Genomic DNA, 21,862 nt, shown 5'->3' with positions numbered 1-21,862 from the left:
CAAGAATATACAATGGAGTAAAGACAGCCTTGTCTATAAGTGGTCCCAGGAAAACTGGACAGCTACATGTAAAAGAATGAAATTAGAACACTCCCTAACACCATACACAAAAATAAACTCAAAATGGATTAAAGACCTAAATGTAAGGCCATATACTATACAAGTCTTAGAGGAAAGCATTGGCAGAACACTCTATGACATACATCACAGCAAGATCCTTTTTGACCCATCTCCTAGAGAAATGGAAATAAAGTCAGAAATAAACAAATGGGACCTAATGAAACTTTAAAGCTTTTGCACAGCAAAGGAGACCACAAACAAGATAAAAAGACAGCCATCAGAATGGGAGAAAATATTTGCAAACTAAGCAACTGACAAAGGATTAATCTCCAAAATATTCAAGCAGGTCGTGCATCTGAATATGAAAAAAACAAACAACCCAATCAAATAATGGGCAGAAGACCTAAATAGACATTTCTCCAAAGAAGATATACACATTACCAACAAACACATGAAAGGATGCTCAACATCACTAATCATTAGAGAAATGCAAACCATAACAACAATGAGGTATTATTTCACACCAGTCAGAATGGCTATCATCAAAAATATACAAACAATAAATGCTGGAGAGGGTGTGGAGAAAAGGGAACCCTCTTGCACTGTTGGTGGAATGTAAGTTGATATAGCCATTATTGAGAACAGTATGGAGGTGCCTTAAAAAACTAAAAATAGAACTACCCAATGACCCAGCAATCCCATTACTGGGCATATACCCTGAGAAGACCAGAATTCAAAAAGAGTCATGTACCACAATGTTCATTGCAGCACAGTTTACAATAGCCAGGACATGGAGACAACCTAAGTGTCCATTGACAAATGAATGGATAAAGAAGATGTGGCACATATGCACAATGGAATATTACTCAGCCATAAAAGGAAACGAAATTGTTATTTGTAGTTAGGTGGATGGACCTAGAGCTTGTTGTACAGAGTGAAGCAAGTCAGAACAACAAATACCGTATGCTAACACATATATATGGAATCTAAAAAAAAAAAAAAACATGGTTCTGATGAACCCAGGGGCAGGACAGTAATAAAGACGCAGATGTAGAGTATGGACTTGAGGACATGGGGTTGGGGAATGGTAAGCTAGGACGAAGTGAGAGAGTATCATTGATATACATATACTACCAAATGTAAAGTAGATAGCTAGTGGGAAGGATCTGCATAGCACAGGGAGATCAACTCAGGGCTTTCTGACCACCTAGAGAGGTAGGATAGGGAGTGTGGGAGGGAGACGCACGAGGGATTGGATATGGGGATATATGTATATGTATAGGTGATTCCCTTTGTTATACAGCAGAGACCAACACAACAATGTAAAGCAATTATACTCCAATAAAGGTGTTAAAAAATTTTCATACATAGGCTATGCAGACAGAATAAGCCTTTTTAAGACCACTATCTCTCCTGTCTGCTGGAGTTTAAGCTCCATTAGACCATATCTCTGATGTTCACTGATGTTTTACCAGGGCCTATCCCAGTCTCTAGCAGCTAGGGGTTATAAAGTAAATTTTTGTCTAATGAGTGTGTGAATGAATACTCTCATGAATTGGAATTTTGGTGTATACCAATATGGGGCAAGAGTAATATGGTGTAAACTTTGAAGAATATCCTTGGGTTTAAAAAGTGGAAGAAGGGCTTTCCTGGTGGCGCAGTGGTTGAGAGTCCGCCTGCCGATGCAGGGGACACGGGTTCGTGCCCCGGTCCGGGAGGATCCCACATGCCGCGGAGCGCCTGGGCCCGTGAGCCATGGCCACTGAGCCTGTGCGTCCGGAGCCTGTGCTCCGCAACGGGAGAGGCCACAGCAGTAAGAGGCCCACGTACCGCAAAAAAATAAATAAATAAAAAATAAAAAGTTGAAGAAGCATTTAGAATCTATCAGGACAGACTTGATTGTTGCTATTATTATTATTTATCAACATTGATAATTTTTTCGCCAAATCCTTGGTGAATGTATACTGGATGATATCACATTTTATATCAACTATAGATTTTAATATAGATTGATGTTTATGATAATTTTATAATAAACTTCATATAGATCATAAAAAAAGATACAAATAGCTTCAGAAATACAGGGTACCTGGGAAAAAACCTAACAAAGAAAATGTACAATTTTCAAGAGGAAAAGAATTCTAAAATTTTATTGAAAGATTTTCAAAATGTCAATAATTGGAAAACAAATGATGTTCATGGATAGGAAGACTAAATTTTATAAAAATCTCAGTTCCTTCTAATAGTCTTGCAAATCCAGTCAGAAGTCCACTTGTCGAAATTGATGACCAAGTTGAATATACAAATTATAAAGGTGAGCAAAGGGCCTGTGAATAGGTAAGACACTCTTGAAGAGAGATAAAACACAGGAGACTTGTGCTGCCAGGTACGGGTACTTATTATAAAACTGCAGTATATGCCTCCTGTTTGGTATTGGCTCAAGGATAGACAGATAAACTAGTAGAATCGAATAGATAGTCCAGAAACAGACTTATATATATATATGGAAACCTGATTTAAGACAAGGCTAGCATTGCAGACTATTGATGGTAGGACAATTTATTATCCACGTGCAAATAAAGTAGTGGATCCTCACACTACACACACAAATTAATTTCAGATGGTTTAAGGACTTAGATGTAAAATGCAAAACTATGAAGGTTTAGAAGACAATATAAGATATGATCTCAATGACTGTATTAGTAAAGGCTTTCTTAAACAAGACCCAATAAGGATAGACCATAAAGGAAAAAACTGATTAATTTGATTACATAAAAAGTAAAAACTTCTGTTATTCAAAAGACATTATAAAGGGACAGAACAGCAGAGCCTTGTTCAAGATGATGAACTCAAATGCCTAGTGCATTTGATTAATGTATTTGATATTTGCACAACTGGAAAATAGGAAGAAGTTGCTAATAAATACATAGAAAATGAAGGAAACACATACATGCTGCGCAAAGATCTTCTTATCAATTCAGGGAGAGAAAGGAAAAATAGTATTGTGTGCTATATTGCTCACCTATTAGTAAGATTTACATGATGTCTAATAAAAATGGTGATATAATTGCATTGGGAAGATGGGTGCATGAAAAGTATGCCTGTGTTTGTGAAAAAGAGCTAAATACTTTAATATGTCATGAGATAACTAAAAATTGTCAAACTTTTGGTTTGGCAGATTAGCTAATTGTATCAACATTAATTTCCTGGTTGTGATAATTGTACTATGGTTATATAAAATATAACATTAGGGAAAGCTAGGTGAAGGGTATATGAGGACTCTGGCTATACTTGCAACTTTCTGTAAGCCTAAGATTAATTCATCATAAGAAGTTAAAGAAATCAACTAATAGTTGTTGGCTCTGGGGAGTAAGAAATGTGACAGTGCTGGGGGATTATTGACATTTGGTAATAATTTTTATAGTACTACTTGACTTTTTAATTGGTATGCATTTGTTATTGGAGAAAATGGAAAGTAGAAAATTGTGCAGAGCCCAATGGAGGAAAGTTATTTCTCTGTAAATTTAACTTGGATGCTTTGGAAAGAATTGACAAAGTTAGTTACATGGAAAAGAATATTGCTATCAAATTATCTATGAGGGAGATTGAGCTTGTTAGTTTAGTCAGAAGTTAAAGAGGGAAACCATTAAAAAGTATATACTTAAACATTTTATTTTAGCTTGGAACATAAAAATGCATACTTATTCACCAATCTTTTAATGAAGGGCCATAGCTTTTTGTGTGTGTAGGGAATCCAGTGAATAGAGTTCAGTAATGGATTTCTTATATAAACCATGCCTGTATGCTTTATCATAATTTTAAATTTCAGTCTCTTTAAAGAGGAGAAAGAACATATGATAAAACGTATCTACCTCCATACTTCTTTTCATCTTGTAAAACCAAAACACCCTATCCATTAAACAATAGCTCTCCATTGCTACTTTCCCCTCCCTCTGGCAACCACCATTCTACTTTCTGTCTCTATCATTTCGACTACTTTCAGTATCTCATATAAGGGGACCATACAGTATTTCTCTTTTTGTGTCTGACTTATTTTACTTAGCAGTGTTCTCGTGGTTCATCCATGTTGTAGCATATGTCAGAATTTTCTTCCTTTTTAAGGCTGAATGATATTCCATTGCATATCTATACCACGTTTAGCTTATCCATTCATTCATTAAAGGACCCTTGGGTTGTTTCCACATTTTAGGTATAGTGAGTAATGCTGCTGTGAATATGAGTGTACAAATATCTCTTCAAGACACTGATACCCTTCAATCCTTTTTTCATCCCTGCTTTCAATTCCACCAAGAAGTGGAATTGCTGGATTGTATGGTAATTCTATTTTTAATTTTTTGAGGAACTCATATTATTTTCCATAACATTTCCATTTTACATTCCCATGAACAGTGCACAAGGGTTGCCATTTGTCTCTATTCTTGCCAACTCTTGTTATTTCCTGTGTTTTTTTTTTTTTTTATGGCAGCCATCCTAATAGTGTGAGGTGGCCTCTCATTGTAATTTTGATTCACATTTCCTTAATGATCATTGATGTTGAACAATTTTTTCATGTGCTTATTGGCCATTTGTATATCTTCCTTGGAGAAATGTCTATTCACTTCCTTTGCCCAGTTTTGAATTTTGTTGTTGTTGTTGAGTTTTAAGAGTTCTCTCTATATTCTATTCTGGTTATTAATCGCTATAAGATATATGATTTACAAATATTTTCTCCCATTCTTTGGGTTGCCTTTTCACTCTGTTGATATTATCTCCTGATGCACAACGTTTAAAACCTTTCATGAACTCCAATTTGTCTATTGTTGCTTTTGTTGCCTATGTCTTTGGTGTGTATCCAAGAAATCCTTGCCAAATCCAATGACATGAAGCTCTTGCCCTATGTTTTCTTCTAAGAGCTTTATAGTTTTAGCTGTTACATTTAGGCCTTTGATCCATTTTGAGTTAATTTTTTGTCTGTGGTGTTAAGTAAGGGTCCAACTTCATTCTTTTGCATGTGTATATACAGTTTTCCCAGCTTTTCCCCCAGTGAATGATCTTGGCCTCTCTGTGAAAAAATTGTTTGACTGTGTATGTGAGGGTTTATTTCTGGTCTCTATTCTGTTTCATTGGTCTATATGTCTGCCTTTATGCCAGTACCACATTGTTTTGATTGCTGTAGCTTTGTAGTAAGCTTTGAAATAAGGAAGTATGAGTCCTCAAGCTGTGTTCTTCTCTTTCAAGATTGATTTGCATATTTGGGATCCTTTGAGATACCATATGAATTTTAGGATGGATTTTTTATTTCTGCAAGAAATATTACCTTGATAGGGATTTTGATAGGGATTGCACTGAATCTGTAGGTGGCTTTGGGTAGTATTGACATCTTAATATTAAGTCTTCCAGTTAATGAACATGGCATACGTTTTCGTTTGTTTATGTCTTCTTTAATTTCTTTCAGCAATGTTTTGTAGTTTTCATTTTGCAAGTCTTTTACCTCCTTGATTAAGTAAATTCCAAAGTATTTATTCTTTTTGATGCTGTTATAAATGGGATTTTCATAATTTCCTTTTCAGATTGTTCATTGTTAGTATATAGAAATGAACTGATTTTTGTATTTTGACTTTGTATCCTCTACTTTACCAGATTTATTTATTAGCTCTAATAGTTTTTTGTGGAACCTTCAGGGTTTTATATATAAGATCATAACATCTGTGAAAAGAGAAAACTTTACTTCTTCCTTTCCAATTTGGATGCTGTTTATTTCTTTTTCTTGCCTCATTGCTCTGGCTATAACTTTCAGTATTATGTTGAATAAAAGTGGCAAAAGTGGGCATCCTTATCTTGTTCCTGATCCTAGAGGAAAAACTTTCAGTCTTTTACTATTGAGTATGATGCTTGCTGTGGGTTTTTCACATTTGGCTTTTATTATGTTGAAATACAAAATAGAGTTTGTTACTTTTTTTGGATCTTATACTTTTCAAAAATTTCAAGTAAAGAAAAGAAATAACTGTGTGTGTGTGTGTTTGCAAATATACATGTATACACATACTAGATAAGCATATGTATATAATTTATTTATCGATATATATGAATAAACCTGGTGGACAAAATTACTTATTGAGGTTATTTTTTAGAACATTTGAAAATAGTAGATGAAGTGTTTCTTAATAAAACTATATCCCATCTATTTTTAGATGTTGCACCCATTGGGTGTATTAGTTGTATGCTTTGGTATAATGTTTAATTTTTAATTTGACACTCTCTGATAAGAAAACGCAATATGTTTACGTATAATGACTTACTCTTCTAAAAGATGTTTTTTTTCTTATTTCAGGTAACTTAATGCGGCCTCTTTTGAATTATGGTATTGCTTGGTAAGCATATCTTTTTTACTTTATGTTACTTTTCAGAATAATATTAACTTATATAAATTAGTTGTATTTTTGGTTTCCCATTGCAGTATGTCCATGGGCTTCCTGATTGAAGAGACTGCACCCATTGTTTGGAGAGGCCTTATGGTAATGTCAGCCATTGAGAAACTGTTGAGGCAGGTAAGAAAATTGCATTAAGCATCATTTTATTATCGGCACACTGTGGTTAATATTTTCTGATTGGAGAGTCGTTAAAATTTGCAGTCAGGTTTGAGATGTTTTGCAAAAGAACCCAGTCAATATACTGAATTTATAATGAGGTGTGTGGCGCCAAGACCAACTTTCACTGTCACATGATTGAATCTTTCCCGTTGCCTATTAGTACTAAAATCTAATGTCTTATTTTATATTATTCTGTTTCTCTGTTCAGACTCTGTTGAGTCTACATCAAGGCAAGGAAATTTATTTTATAAGTAATTTGCCTTCTTTAGATTTATGGTTAATTTCGTAGTGGCCAATATTGAGTTATAACGGCAGTGTAGAAATTCCTTAGATGTAGAAAAAATTCTATAAACCACAGTGCTTATGATTAAAATTGCTTCAGAACAAAATGAAATTTTATTTTACTCTGAGTACATATGGCTACATATTTATTTATATAGTATCTGTCCAATCAACTTGAATTTGTCCTTAAGGAAAAGAACAGTTGATTGGATAATCTAAAAATATCAGATGAGCTCTATGTTATTTATAGGGATAAATTTTATTTTTTCTTAGTAACTGTGAATTTATAGTTAATTATGTTCTAGGTAACTATTATAAGTACTTTGGATTTTCTCCACTGACTTATAACAATTACGCCTTATTTATTCATGTTTTACTTTGGGTCAGGCACCATGCCATAGGCTGGCAGTTCTAATCATACATATTCCTATATTCATTTCCAGTTGTGAAAGTAAGTAGATATAATATGTCTTGAACTCTGAAACTCTTCTTTTTTCATTGTAACATCTTGTCTTTTTTCTGCTGCTTGAGTTCTGATAAATGTGCTCTTTGATCTTTGGTCCCAGAATCCTCCTGTCTTCTCAGCACATTTAAGTCTCTTGGCTGCATTTCTTCCTCTTTCACACTCAGATCCCATAGTTGGTTATTTCAGTTATACTCCTGACCCCATCCATTCCAGTTCCTTTGTGATCTTGACCTTTATTTCTGTGGATTAAGCCAGGATTTTTTTTTTCTTTAAAGAAATTCTAAAACAATATTTATTCAGTTTATAATTAAAGTTAGAGTCAGTGGAAATCTGGAAACACCAGAAGGAGAATTTTGATTTTAATATTGTCAACTGAAAAAATTGTGCAACCTGTAAGTTGAGAATTATGTTTTATTTGGTGGACAAAACTGAGGACTTCATCCCAGGATGCAGTCTCTCAGGTAACTCTAAGGGACTGCTTCGAAGAGGTAAGGGAGGGGCCAGGATATATAAGAGTTTTTGCAGCAAAGACAGGTAGTCAGAACATCAAAAGATTACTGTCAATTTAAGAAAACCACATATCTCAAGTTAAGGAATTTAGCGCTTCTCTATGTATGGGAGGATACAAGAGTTTGGGCTCATTGAAATCATTCCTTTGATATCTGGGGCCCTCAGTTATCTGGGGCCAGTATCCTGTGCTTTCTCGTTCTGAGTTTCCTCAGGGTGCACCATCAGGGGTGGCTGCAGCAGCTGACTGCTAGATGGGGGGCATTCTGTTTCTATCCTGCGTTCCCTCAGGGCTAACTCTCAGGGAGGCGGTAATGTGATGGCTTGATGGCTGCAACATCCTTGTTTACTGATATGGCAGGCAACATTTTCTCATTGACAATATTTCCCGCCTCCTATGATAGTGTTAGAATTCTCAACAGGAAATGATTGAGAATTCCTCCTAAGTCTTTATGGATGGCCACAAGAAGATGGAAGTACTTCCGCTTTCCACAGTGATCAGACACTTAGAGATCCAAGTCAGTGAGAAGAGACACAGAAGTCCAGGCCAAGGGTTGGTGTTCCTAGCTCAGAGATGTAGAATCCCCATAGCCCGTGCCCAGCAAGGGGTGAGCAAGTTCTCTCTTTTCTGTCCTTTTTAAATCTCAGGGATCCTTTTAAATCTCAGATTCCAACAGGTGACAAAAGCATCTGCAAATGAGCCCCTGAGCCTGGAAGAGAGAGAGCAAGTGTGTAACTGCCCTCAGGAGAGGGGCAAAGGGGGTTTCCCACAAAATGAGATTAAACCTGACAGTTTGAATAATTAGGCTGCAGAAAGACTGCACCTGAAGGTCACACTTAGATTTAGTACCTGCTTTTATAAACAAAGAAAACTTTTTGAGACCAGAGGTGAGAAGATCAAAAGTCTGAAGGAACCAGAAGTATATTATTTTTTTATTTTGTGGGGTGTTGGGGAAGGGGAGAGGAGGCAGGATGCCAATTCTGTATTCTCAGTGTCCCACCATAACCCAGCCTTTTGTATCTACTGCTGAATACTGTTGGAGAATGTAGAATACTTCTGTTAATTGCTGGCATCATACATTTTTGATTTCTGAGTTTAGCCAGGCTCTCAGCTCTTCAATCATCTGATTTAATTCATTATTCTTTTAACATTTATTAAATGCTCAGCTTAAAAAATATTTAGAGGGCTTCCCTGGTGGTGCAGTGGTTGAGAGTCCGCCTGCCAATGAAGGGGACACGGGTTCGTGCCCCGGTCCGGGAAGATCCCACATGCCGTGGAGCGGCTGGGCCCGTGAGCCATGGCCGCTGAGCCTGCGCATCCGGAGCCTGTGCTCCGCAGCGGGAGAGGCCACAACAGTGAGAGGCCCGTGTACGGCAAAAAAAAAAAAAAAAATATATATATATATATATATATATTTAGGGAATTTGGTAGTTTGGCAGAGGACCTATTGGAGATGTGGCGATTTGACTTGCTGGCACATAAATCATATAAAAGTTACAGTTTATTCTGACAAGTGCTGAAGATACATTTTTAGCAAACATACTACAAAATATCAGAATGAATATCAGGGGTGAGAAAATGAATCCATTACTTATTTTATTGAGATACTTAGAGGATACCTAGAGTATCCTCTAGGATATTAGGATATTGGCCTGCATGTTTGCCATACAGTCTTTTGTAAAGTTGCTTCTGTCATCTGCACATTTTAATAGGAGCTGAAAGCTGATATTTTTGGATCATACCGTGATCAGTGCTAATCATCTGAGCTATTAATTAAGGAGTGTTTTGTTTTGCTTTAGAAAGCAGACCAGCATTTGGTAAATTTAACATCCTTTGTGAAAATATAGTAGCTGGATAGATGGTCTATATAGCAGTGGATTGTGGAGGGTACCTGGTTCATTGGCTGATTAAAAAAATTTAATATAACACATATGTAGAAGAAGGTACAGATCATAAGTGTCCAGATAGATGGATTATCCCAAAGTGAAAACACCTTTATACTCATCATTCAGGACAAGATAAATAGAATACCAATGTTCCAGAAGCTCTTCTCCTGTCCCTTCCCAGTTACTATCTTGTGGGGAGATGAAAAATACTTGTGGTAGGTCTGCCATCTTGAACTGGAATGTTTTTTAAAGTTTTTTTCCCTCTTTCTTTTAATTTATTGAGTTAAACTTATACATATAATAGGATTCACAGATCTTATATATGGAGTTCAGTGATTTTTGATAAACATATATGACTGTGTAACCATACCCCAATCAAGATAGAGGACATTTCCATGCCCCTAGAAAGTTTCCTTGGACTCTCTTGTAGTCAGTCCCACACCCATAGGCCATGATTGTTGTGATTTCTGACACCATAAATGAGTTTTACATAAATGAGTTTTACATGTTCTTATACTTCATATAAAGGGAACCTTATAGTATAGAGCCTTTTGTATCTGGTTTCTCTTTCTTAGTCTAATGCTTTTGAAGTCATCCTTGTTGCATGTATCAGTAGCTGAGTCCTTTTTATTGCTGAGTAGTATTCCTTTGCATGAATATAACCTAATATTGTTTTAGCTGTTCTTCTGTTGATAGACATTTAGGTAGTCTCCAGTTTTTGGCCATTATGAATAATGCTGCTATAAATACTTGTACAAGTGTTCATAAGAGTTCCAGTTGTTTCACATCTTTGTCAGTGTTTGGTGTGGTCATTCTGTTCACTGGTGGGTATAAAATGGTATCTTCTGATGGTTTTAATTTGTGCTTCCCTTATGGTCAATGATTTTAAGCCACTTTTCATGTGCATGTTAGATATTGCTGTATCTTCTTTCATGAAGTGTATGTTCAAGTCTTTCACTTTTTTTTTTTTTTTTGGCTCATTTTTCTTCTTGTAATTGAGTTGCAAGAGTTTTAATATATTCTTGTTATGAGTCCATTGTCAGGTACATGTATTGGGAATATTTCTCCCAGTCTGTGGCTTGCCTTGTGATGAGCTGAAGTTTTAAATTTTTGTGAAACCCAATCTAACCCCCCCCTCCAATTTTTTTTTTTCTTAATGCTTAGTACTTTTTCTGCCCTCTCTAATAAATCTTTGTCTGTCTACTCCAAGGTTGAGATTCTTGTGTATATTTTTACCTTTAAGATTTATAGGTCTGGCTTGTATATCTGGAATTAATTTTTTTGTATGAAGTGAGATAATGATCAAGGTTTATATTTTTTCATAGTTGTGTCATAATAGGAAATATATTTATTCTTTGTCCTTGGGTCCTGACACAAAGCTCCTAAAACCCTTGGAATTTCCTGAGTGATAGGATTGTCCTTTGTCATTCGTAAGGAGCCTCGTTTTGAGCACACCTGCTAGTTCATGCTAGTGAGGTGACTTGGGGTAGGACCCCTAGATAGCCTCAGGGTGGGACTGGTCACCAGCAAGGCCAAGTATTTAGAGGGTTAGAACTTTCAGCCTCTCCTACTGACCTCTGGGAACGGGAAGGGGGGTGGGCTGCAGATTAAACTCTATGAAAATTCTTGAACAACAAGATTCGATGAGCTTCTGGGTTGTAAAACACATCCACACGCTGGGTGGGTTGTGTACTCTAGTTCCATGGGGACAGAAGCTCCTGTGCTCAGGGCCCTTCTGAACCTTGTATTTATCTCTTCATCTGGCGGTTCATCTGTATCCTTTATAATACCCTTTATAATAAACTGGTTAAATGTAAGTAAACATTTTTCTGAGTTCTGTGAGCTGCTCTAGTAAAATACAGGCAACCTCAGATATTGTGGGTTTGGTTCCAGACCACCGCAGTGAAGGGAGTATCACAATAAAGCAGTTGCATAAACTTTTTTGTTTCCCAGTGCACATGAGAGTTACGTTTCCATTATACTGTAGTCTATAAAGTGTGCAATAGCATTATGTCTAAAAAGAAAAAAAGTACATACCTTAATTAAAATATACTTTCTTGCTAAAAAGTGTTAACCATCATCTGAGCCTTCAGCAAGTCATAATCTTTTTGCAATAGTAACATGAGAGATCAGTGATCACAGATCACATTAACAAATATGATAATAATGGAAAAAGTTTGAAATATTGCAAGGATTACCAAAATGTGACACAGAGACACAGTGACTAAATGCTCACTTGGAAAAATGGTCCTGATAGACTTGCTTGATGCAGGGTTGCCACAAACCTTCAATTTGTAAAAGATGCAATATCTGTGAAGTGTGATACAATGAGGTATGCTTTCAACTGAACTTGAGGAGGGGGTCATGCGAACCTCCCATTTATAGCCAGTCAGCCCAGAAGCACGTGTAATAGCCTGGACTTGTGATTGGCATCTGAATTGGGTGAAGTCTTGTGGGACTAAGCCCTTAACGTATGGGATCTGATGCTATTTCGAGGTAGATAGTGTCAGAATTGACTTAATTGCTTGGCAGTGTTGGAAAACACACATTATAATAGTTTATCTAATTGTTCTAGCACTTTGTTTAAAAGACTTCCCTTTGCCTACTGAATTGACTTGATACATTAGACAAAAATCAATTAAACATATGTGTATGGGTCTATCTCTGGACACTGTGTTGTGTTCCATGAATAGTTTAATCCTTAGAGTAGAACCATACTCTCTTGATGATTGAAGCTGTATAGAAGGCTTAATATCAGAAAGTGAGAGTCCTCCAACTTTGTTTTTTCTTAAGATTGTTTTGACTATTTTAGGTTCTTTTACATTTCTGTATAAATTTTATATTCAACTTACCAATTTGTGTAGAAAAGCATGTTGGTATTTTCATTAGGATAGTATTGAACTATCAGTATAGATCAGTTTTGGGTGAATCGAGATCCTGACAACATTGAGTCTTCTAACCCTGAGCATGGTATGTTTCTACATTTATTTAGATTTTCTTTAATTTCTTGGAGTAATATTATATAATTTTCAGTGTATAGGTCTTGTAATTCATTTGTTAGATTTATCTTAAGTGTTCTTTGATGATATTGTAAATGGAATTTTTTTGGGGTGTTTAATTTCAAATTGTTTACAGTTAGCACATAGTACATATACTATTGATTTTTATATATTAATCTTGTATTCATAATTTTTCCAAATTTGTTTTCAAGTAGTTATTTAGTTGCTTTCTTGGTACCTTGTATGCACATGATTATATTGTCTGCAAGTAAAACAGCTTCATTTCTTTCTTTCCAATCTATTCTTTTCATTTCATTTTCTTGTCTTCTTATTGAACTGGCTAGTACTATCAGTACAGTGTTGAACAGAAAAGATGAAAGCAGACATGCTAGTCTTCATCCAGATATTTTTTTCTTATTTGATGATATTTATTCTCTTTACCAAGCTGTACAATAAAAGGGAAATGTCACATCTAGTGACATTAACATTAAATATTTCTTCATTAAGAAAGATGATAGCGATTGGTTCAAATTGGCAGAGTAGAAGGATGTGCTCTCACTTCCTCTTGTGAGAACACTGGAATCACAACTAACTGGTGAACAATCATAAACAGGAAAACACTGGAACTCACCCAAAAAGATACCCCACATCCAAAGACAAAGGAGAAGACACAATGAGATGGTAGGAGGGGTGTAATCACAATAAAATCAAATCCCATAACTGATGATGGGTGACTCACAAACTGGAGAACACTTATACCACAGAAGTACAAGAACTGGAATGAAGGTTCTGAGCCCCACGTCAGGCTTCCGAACCTGGGAGTCCGGCAACAGGAGGAGGAATTCCTAGAGAATCAGACTTTGAAGGGTGGTGGGATCTGATTGCAGGACTTTGACAGGACTGGGGGAAACAGAAACTGCACTCTTGGAGGGCACACACAAAGTAGTGTGGGCACCAGGACCCAGGGGAAGGAGCAGTGACCCCATAGAGACTGAACCAGAGCTACCTGCTAGTGTTGGAGAGTCTCCTGCAGAGGCGGGAGCTGGCTCTGTCTCACCGTAAGGACAAGGACACTGGCAGCAGAAGTTCTGGGATGTACTCCTTGGCGTGAGCCCTCCCAGAGTCTGCCATTAGCCCCACCAAAGAGCCTGGGTAGGCTCCGGGTTGGGGTCGCCTCAGGCCAAACAACCAACAGGGAGGGGACCCAGCCCTACCCATCAGCAGACAAATGGATTAAAGTTTTACTGAGCTCTGCCCACCTGAGCAACAGCCAGATCTACCCACCACCAGTCCCTCCCATCAGGAAACTTGCAGAAGCCGCTTAGATAGCCTCATCCACAGGAGCAGACAGCAGAAGCAAGAAGAACTACAGTCCTGCAGCCTGTGGAACAAAAACCACATTCACAGAAAGATAGACAAGATGAAAAGGCAGAGGGCTATGTACCAGATGAAGGAACAAGATAAAAATCCCAGAAAACCAAATGAAGTGGAGATAGGCGACCTTCCAGAAAAAGAATTCAGAATAATGATAGTGAAGATGATCCAGGACCTCGGAAAAGAATGGAGGCAAAGATCGAGAAGATGCAAGAAATGTTTAACAAAGATCTAGAAGAATTAAAGAACAAACAAACAGAGATGAACAATACAGTAACTGAATTGAGAAGTAAAGTAGAAAGAATCAATAGCAGAATAACTGAGGCAAAAGAACGGATAAGTGACCTGCAAGTCAGAATGGTGGAATTCACTGCTGCAGAACAGAATAAAGAAAAAAGAATGAAAAGAAATGAAGACAGCCTAAGAGACCTCTGGGACAATATTAAAGGCAATAACATTCACAATATAGGGGTCCCAGAAGGAGAAGAGAGAGAGAAAGGACTTGAGAAAATATTTGAAGAGATTATAGTCGAAAGTTCCCTAACATGGGAAAGGAAATAGCCACCAAGTCCAGGAAGTGCATAGAGTCCCATACAGGACAAACCCAAGTAGAAACATGCCGAGACACATAGTAAGCAAATTGGAAAAAATTAAAGACAAAGAAAAATTATTGAAAGCAGCAAGGGAAAAATGACAAATAACATACAAGGGAACTCCCATAAGATTAACAGCTGATTTCTCAGCAGAAACTCTACAAGCCAGAAGGGAGTGACATGATATACTTAAAGTGAAGAAAGGGAAGAACTTACAACCAAGATTATTCTACAACCAACCTATAACCTACAACCAAGATTATCTCATTCAGATACAATGGAGAAATCGAAAGCTTTACAAACAAGCAAAAGCTAACAGAATTCAGCACCACCAAACCAGCTGTACAACAAATGCTAAAGGAACTTCTCTAAGTTGGAAACACAAGAGAAGGGCCTACAAAAACAAACCCAAAACAATTAAGAAAATGGTAATAGGAACATACATATCAATAATTACCTTAAACGTGAATGGATTAAATGTTCCAACCAAAAGACACAGGTTTGCTGAATGGATACAAAAAAACCCCCATATATATGGTGTCTACAAGAGACCTACTTCAGACCTAAGTACACATACAGACTGAAAGTGAGGGGACAGAAAAAGATATTCCATGCAAATGGAAATCAAAAGATACCTGGAGTAGCAATACTCATATCAGATAAAATAGACTTTAAAATAAAGTATGTTACAAGAGACAAGGACACTACATAATGATCGGGATCAATCCAGGAAGAAGATAAACAATTATAAATATATATGCACCCAACAGAGGAGCACCTCAATACATAAGGCAACAGCTAACAGCTATAAAAGAGGAAATTGACAGTAACACAATAATATTGGGGGAGTTTAACACCTCACTTATACCAATGGACGGATCATCCAAACAGAAAATTAATAAGGAAACAGAAGCGTTAAATGACGCAATAGACCAGACAGATTTAATTGATATTTATAGGACATTCCATCCAAAAACAGATTACACTTTCTTCTCAAGTGCGTACGGACCTTCTCCAGAAGAGATCACATCTTGGGTCACAAATCAAGCCTCAGTAAATTTAAGAAAACTGAAATCATATCAAGCATCTTTTCTGACCACAATGCTAAGAGATTAGAATTCAATTACAGGGAAAAAAACACAAACACATGGAGGCTAAACAATACTTTACTAAATAACCAAGTGATCGCTGAAGAAATCAAAAAGGAAATAAAAAAATACCTAGAGACAAATGACAATGAAAACACGATGATCCAAAACCTATGGGATTCAGCAAAAGCAGTTCTAAGAGGGTAATTTATAGATATACAAGCCTACCTCAAGAAAGAAGAAAAATCTCAAATAAACGATCTAACCTTACACCTAAAGGAACTAGAGAAAGAAGACCAAACTAAACCGAAAGTTAACAGAAGGAAAGAAATCAGAAAGATCAGAGCAGAAATAAATGAAATAGAAACAATGAAAATAGCAGAGATCAATAAAATTAAAAGCTGGTTCTTTTAGAAGAATAAACAAAATTGATAAACCATTAGACAGACTCATCAAGTAAAAGAGGGAGAGGACTCAAATAAATAAAATTAGAAATGAAAAAGGAGAAGTTACAATGGACACCACAGAAATACAAAGGATCCTAAGAGACTATGACAAGCAACTCCATGCCAATAAAATGAACAACCTGGAAGAAATGGACAAATTCTTAGAAAGGTATAACCTTCCAAGACTGAACCAGGAAGAAATAGAAAATATGAACAGACCAATCACAAGTAATGAAATGGAAAGTGTGATTAAAAATCTTCCAACAGAGAAAAGTCCAGGACCAGATGGCTTCACAGGTGAATTCTGTCAAACATTTAGAGAAGAGCTAACACCCATCCTTCTCAAACTCTTCCAAAAAATTGCATAGGAAAGAACACTCCCAAACTCATTCTATGAGGCCACCATCACCCTGATACCAAAACCAGACAAAGATACCAGAAAAAAAGAAAATTACAGACCAATATCACTGATGAATATAGATGCAAAAATCTTCAACAAAATACTAGCAGACAGAATCCAACAATACATTAAAAGGATCATACATCATGATCAGTGGGATTTATCCCAGGCATGCACGGATTCTTCAATATATGCAAATCAATCAATGTGATACACCATATTAACAAATTGAAGAATAAAACCATATGATCATCTCAATAGATGCAGAAAAAGCTTTTGACAAAATTCAACACCCATTTATGATAAAAACTCCAGAAAATGGGCAGAGACGGAACCTACCTCAGCATAATAAAGTCCATAGAGACAAACCCACAGCAAACATCATTCTCAATGGGGAAAAACTGAAAGCATTTCCTCTAAGATCAGGAAAAGGACAAGGATGTCCACTTTCACCACTATTATTCAACATAGTTTTGGAAGTCCCAACCACAGCAATCAGAGAAGAAAAAGAAATAAAAGGAATACAAATTGGAAAAGAAGAAGTAAAACTGTCACTGTTTGCAGATGCCATGATTCTATACATAGAGAATCCTAAAGATGCTACCAGAAAACTACTAGAGCTAATCAATGAATTTGGTGAAGTAGCAGGATACAAACTTAATGCACAGAAATCTCTTGCATTCCTATACACTAATGATGAAAACTCTGAAAGAGAAATTAAGGAAACACTCCCATTTACCGTTGCAACAAAAAGAATAAAATACCTTGGAATAAACCTACCTAGGGAGCAAAAGATCTATATGCAGAAAACTATAAGACACTGTTGAGAGAAATTAAAGATGATTCCAACAGATGGAGAGATATACCATGTTCTTGCATTGGAAGAATCAATATTGTGAAAATGACTATACTACCCAAAGCAATCTACAGATTCAGTGCAATCCCTATCAAATTACCAATGCTATTTTTATGGAACTAGAACAAAAAATCTTAAAATTTGTATGGAGACACAAAAGACCCCAAATAGGCAAAGCAGTCTTGAGGGAAAAAACCGGAGCTGGAGGAATTAGACTCCCGGACTTCAGACTATACTACAAAGCTACAGTAATCAAGACAATATGGTGCTGGCACAAAAACAGAAATATAGATCAATGGAACAGGATAGAAATCCCAGAGATAAATCCACGCACCTATGGTCAACTAATCTATGACAAAGGAGTGAAGGATATACAATGGAGAAAAGACAGCCTGTTCAGTAAGTGGTGCTAGGAAAACTGGGCAGCCACATGTAAAAGAATGAAATAGAACAATCCCTAACACCATACAGAGAAATAAACTCAAAATGGATTAGAGACCTAAATGGAAGACCAGACAGTGTAAAACTCTTAGAGGAAAACATAGGAAGAACACTCTTTGACATAAATCATAGCAAGATCTTTTTTGATCCACCTCCTAGAGTAACGGAAATAAAAACAAAAATAAACAAATGGAACCTAATGAAACTTAAAACCTTTTGCACAGCAAAGGAAAGCATTAAGAAGACGAAAAGACAACCCTCAAAATGGGAGAAAATATTTGCAAATGAATCAGTGGACAAAGGATTAGTCTCTAAAATATATAAACAGCTCATGCAGCTGAATATCAAAAAACCAAACAACCCAATCCAAAAATGGGCAGAAGACCTAAATAGACATTTCTCCAAAGAGGACATACAGATGACTAAGAAGCACATGAAAAGCTGCTCAACATCACTAACTGTTAGAGAAATGCAAATCAAAACTGCAGTGAGGTATCACCTCACACCAGTTAGAATGGGCATCATTAGAAAATTTACAAGCAACAAATGCTGGAGAGGGTGTGGAGAAAAGGGAACCCTTTTGCACTGTTGGTGGGAATGTAAATTGATACAGCCACTATGGAGAACAGTATGGAGGTTCCTTAAAAAACTAAAAATAGAATTACCATATGAGCTTAGCATTCCCAGTACTGGACATATACCCAGAGAAAACCATAATTCAAAAAGATACATGCATCCCAGTGTTCATTGCAGCACTGTTTACAATAGGCAGGTCATGGGAGCAACCTAAATGCCCATCGACAGACGAATGGATAAAGAAGATGTGGTACATATATACAATGGAATATTACTCAGCCATAAAAAGGAACGAAATTGGGTCATTTGTAGCGACGTGGATGGATCTAGAGACTCATACAGAGTGAAGTAAGTCAGAAAGAGAAAAACAAATATCGTATATTAACGCACATACGTGGAACCTAAAAAAATGGTATAGATGAACCGGTTTGCAGAGCAAAAAGTGGGAGATAGATGTAGAGAACAAGCGTATGGACAGCGAGGGGGGAATGCGACGGGGGGTGGGGATGGTGGTGGGATGAATTGGGAAATTGGGATTGTCATGTATACACTGATGTGTATAAAATGGATGAGTAATAAGAACTGCTGTATAAAAAAATAAATAAAATGAAATTCAAAAAAGAAAAAAGAAGAAAGATGATAGCTGTAGGTTTTTATTGATGCCCTCTATCAGGTTGAGGAAATTCCTTTCTGTTTCTTTGTTTGATGAGGAGCTTATATCTTGAATGGGTGTTGAACTTCTTCAAATGCTTCTTTTTTTCATTTATGGAAATGATCATGTGGTTTTTCTCATTTATTCTATTAATGTGGTAATTTATAATACATTGATTTATTTTCTGATCTTAGACCAAACTTGCATTCCTGAGATAAATTCTCCTTGGTCATGATATTTTAATTACAATAAATAATAGTATACTTAGTTTTAATATGTTGCTGGATTCAATTTGCCAGTATTTTATTAAGGAGTTTTAGATCAATATTTATGAAGAATATTGGTTTCTAAGTTGTTTTTCCTGTAATGTCTTTTTCAGGTGTTGTATGAGAACTATCTTGGCCTCATAAAATACATTTGGAAGTACTTCCCTCCTCTTCTATTTTGTGAAAGATTATTGGCTTTGGTTTAAAGTTTGTATTTTGTGGAGTTTACCAAGGAAACCTAGAGCTGGAGTAGCGCTTCCCCCCCTCCCCACCACCCTGCCCTCAGCCACTGTGGGTGGGGAGGTTTCTGAGGACTAATTCTATTTAGAGCTTTAATTTCATCTTGTTTCAGTTTTCTTGAGTTTTACAGGAATTTGTTCATTTCACCTGATTTGTAGAATATATACATGAACTTTGTTCATAGTATTACCTTATTACCTTTTCAGATAGGATATAGGATGTAGCCGTGTTCCCTCTGAATTCCTAATATTAGCAATTTGTTTTTTCTATCTTTTATTCCTGATTTTTCTTGCTAGGGATTTTTCAATTTTGTTAATTTTTTCAAAGGATCAACTACTGGCCCTTTAAGATTTCGCTATTTTATGTTTATTTCTTATTTCATTGTTTTCTGGTCATACTGTTACTATTTATTTCAGGTTTTTTAAAAAAATAAATTTATTTATTTTATTTTTGGCTGCATTGGGCCTTCATTCCTGTGCGCAGGCTTTCTCTCTTTCTCTAGTTGCAGTGAGCGGGGGCTACTCTTCGTTGCGGTGTGTGGGCTTCTTATTGCAGTGGCTTCTCTTGTTGTAGAGCAGCAGCTCTAGGCACATGGGCTTTAGTAATTGTGGCATGCACGCTCAGTAGCTGTGGCTCGTGGGCTCTACAGTGCAGGCTCAGTAGTTGTGGCGCACAGGCTCAGTGGTTGTGGCACACGGGCTTAGTTGCTCCATGGCATGCGGGATCTTCCCAAACCAGGGCTTGAACCCATGACCCCTGCCTTGACAGGTGGATTTTTAACCACTGTGCCACCAGGGAAGCCCTACTTCAGGTTTTATTTGCTCTTTTTTTCTATCATCTTAAGGTAGAAACTTAGGTAATTGATGATAAGCATTTCTTGTTTTTTAATGTATGTAGTTATGGCTATAGATTTATCTCTAGTCATTGCTTAGAATCCTGCAAATTCTGATATGTTTTCATTGTCAAACAATTCAAAATAATTTCTAATTTCCTTTTCTTTTACCTGTGGATACTTGTAGTGTGTTGCTTAATTTCTAAACAGTAGGGAATCTTCTTAATAACTTAATGGCATTGATTTCTAGTGTAATTTTGTTTTGGTTAGAGAATTTACTCTCTAAGATATCAGTCTTTTAAAATTTTTTGAGACTTATTTTATGGACCAGCATGTGATCTGTCTTTGTGATTGTTCCACTGTGCTTTTAGAAAGAATGTGTATTTTTCAGTTGTTGTGGTTAATGTTCAGTGAATATCATTTAGGTCAGGTTGACAGTGTTGTTCAAATGTTTCATATCATTATTGATTTTTTTTTTTGTCTAGTTATTCTGTCAGTTAGTGGGAGAGGAGTGTTAAAATCTCCAGCTGTGATTGTGAATTTGTTCATTTCTGTATTTTGTTTTTTGCTTCATATATTTTGAAGCTCTAATCACCTGTTTAGAATTGTTATATCTTCCTGGTCAATTGACCTTTTTATTTTTATGAAATGTTCCTCTTTATCTCTGGTAAATGCTCATCTTGAAGTCTACTTTATTTGATACTAATGTAGCCACATTAGTTTTCTTGTGCATACTCCATTTCCAGAGAATATCTTTTTTATCTTTTTACTTTTAATCTTCTATTTCATTATACTTAAGGTGGATCTTTGTAGACAGCATTTAGTTGTGTCTTGCTGTTTTATCCAGTCTGACATCTAATTAATAATCTTTGCCTTTTAATTTGGATTGCTTAATCCATTTACACTTACTATAATTATTTATATGGTTGGGTTTAAGTCTGCCATTTTACTTTTTTTCTCATTTGTTCTATCTATTTTTTTTCTCTGCTTTTCTTTTACTGTACTCTTTTCGATTAATGAAATATTTCTTGAATTCCATTTAAATTCTTTTATTGGCTTTTAAACTAAACCTCTTCCTATTAGTATTCAGTGACTATTTTAGAGATAATAAAATGCTTTCTTTTCACAGTCTTCTTAAGGTTTATATTGTTAATCACATGATTAATTACTTTCTAACAGTATTGTTCCATTTATTGGGTTGGCCAGAATGTTCATTTGGGTTTTTCTGTAAGATGTTATGGAAAAACCCGAACGAACTTTCTGGCCAACGAAGTACCACCTCCCATTCTGTGTGTATTGTTGTGATA

The 21,862-nt window shown here is 36.2% G+C and overlaps 1 protein-coding gene across 5 annotated transcripts in view; it reads left to right on the top strand.

Annotated features, from left to right (window-relative positions):
• The window catches only part of NUBPL (NUBP iron-sulfur cluster assembly factor, mitochondrial), a gene marked incomplete at its 5' end in the record, with an annotated part of 331,565 nt that overhangs the window by 179,405 nt on the left and 130,298 nt on the right, over window positions 1-21,862 (top strand). For all 5 annotated transcript variants that reach the window (XM_082853543.1, XM_082853541.1, XM_082853540.1 and 2 more), the window contains 2 exons: window positions 6,392-6,431; window positions 6,518-6,608. In XM_082853543.1, the coding sequence (XP_082709669.1) occupies window positions 6,392-6,431; window positions 6,518-6,608 (131 nt within the window). The remainder of the gene's footprint in view (window positions 1-6,391; window positions 6,432-6,517; window positions 6,609-21,862) is intronic.

Source organism: Leucopleurus acutus (genome assembly GCF_964270905.1).
Source record: "Leucopleurus acutus genome assembly, chromosome: 1".
Classification (NCBI taxonomy): Eukaryota; Metazoa; Chordata; class Mammalia; order Artiodactyla; family Delphinidae; genus Leucopleurus; species Leucopleurus acutus.
This window is presented reverse-complemented; position numbering and strand designations above follow the sequence as displayed.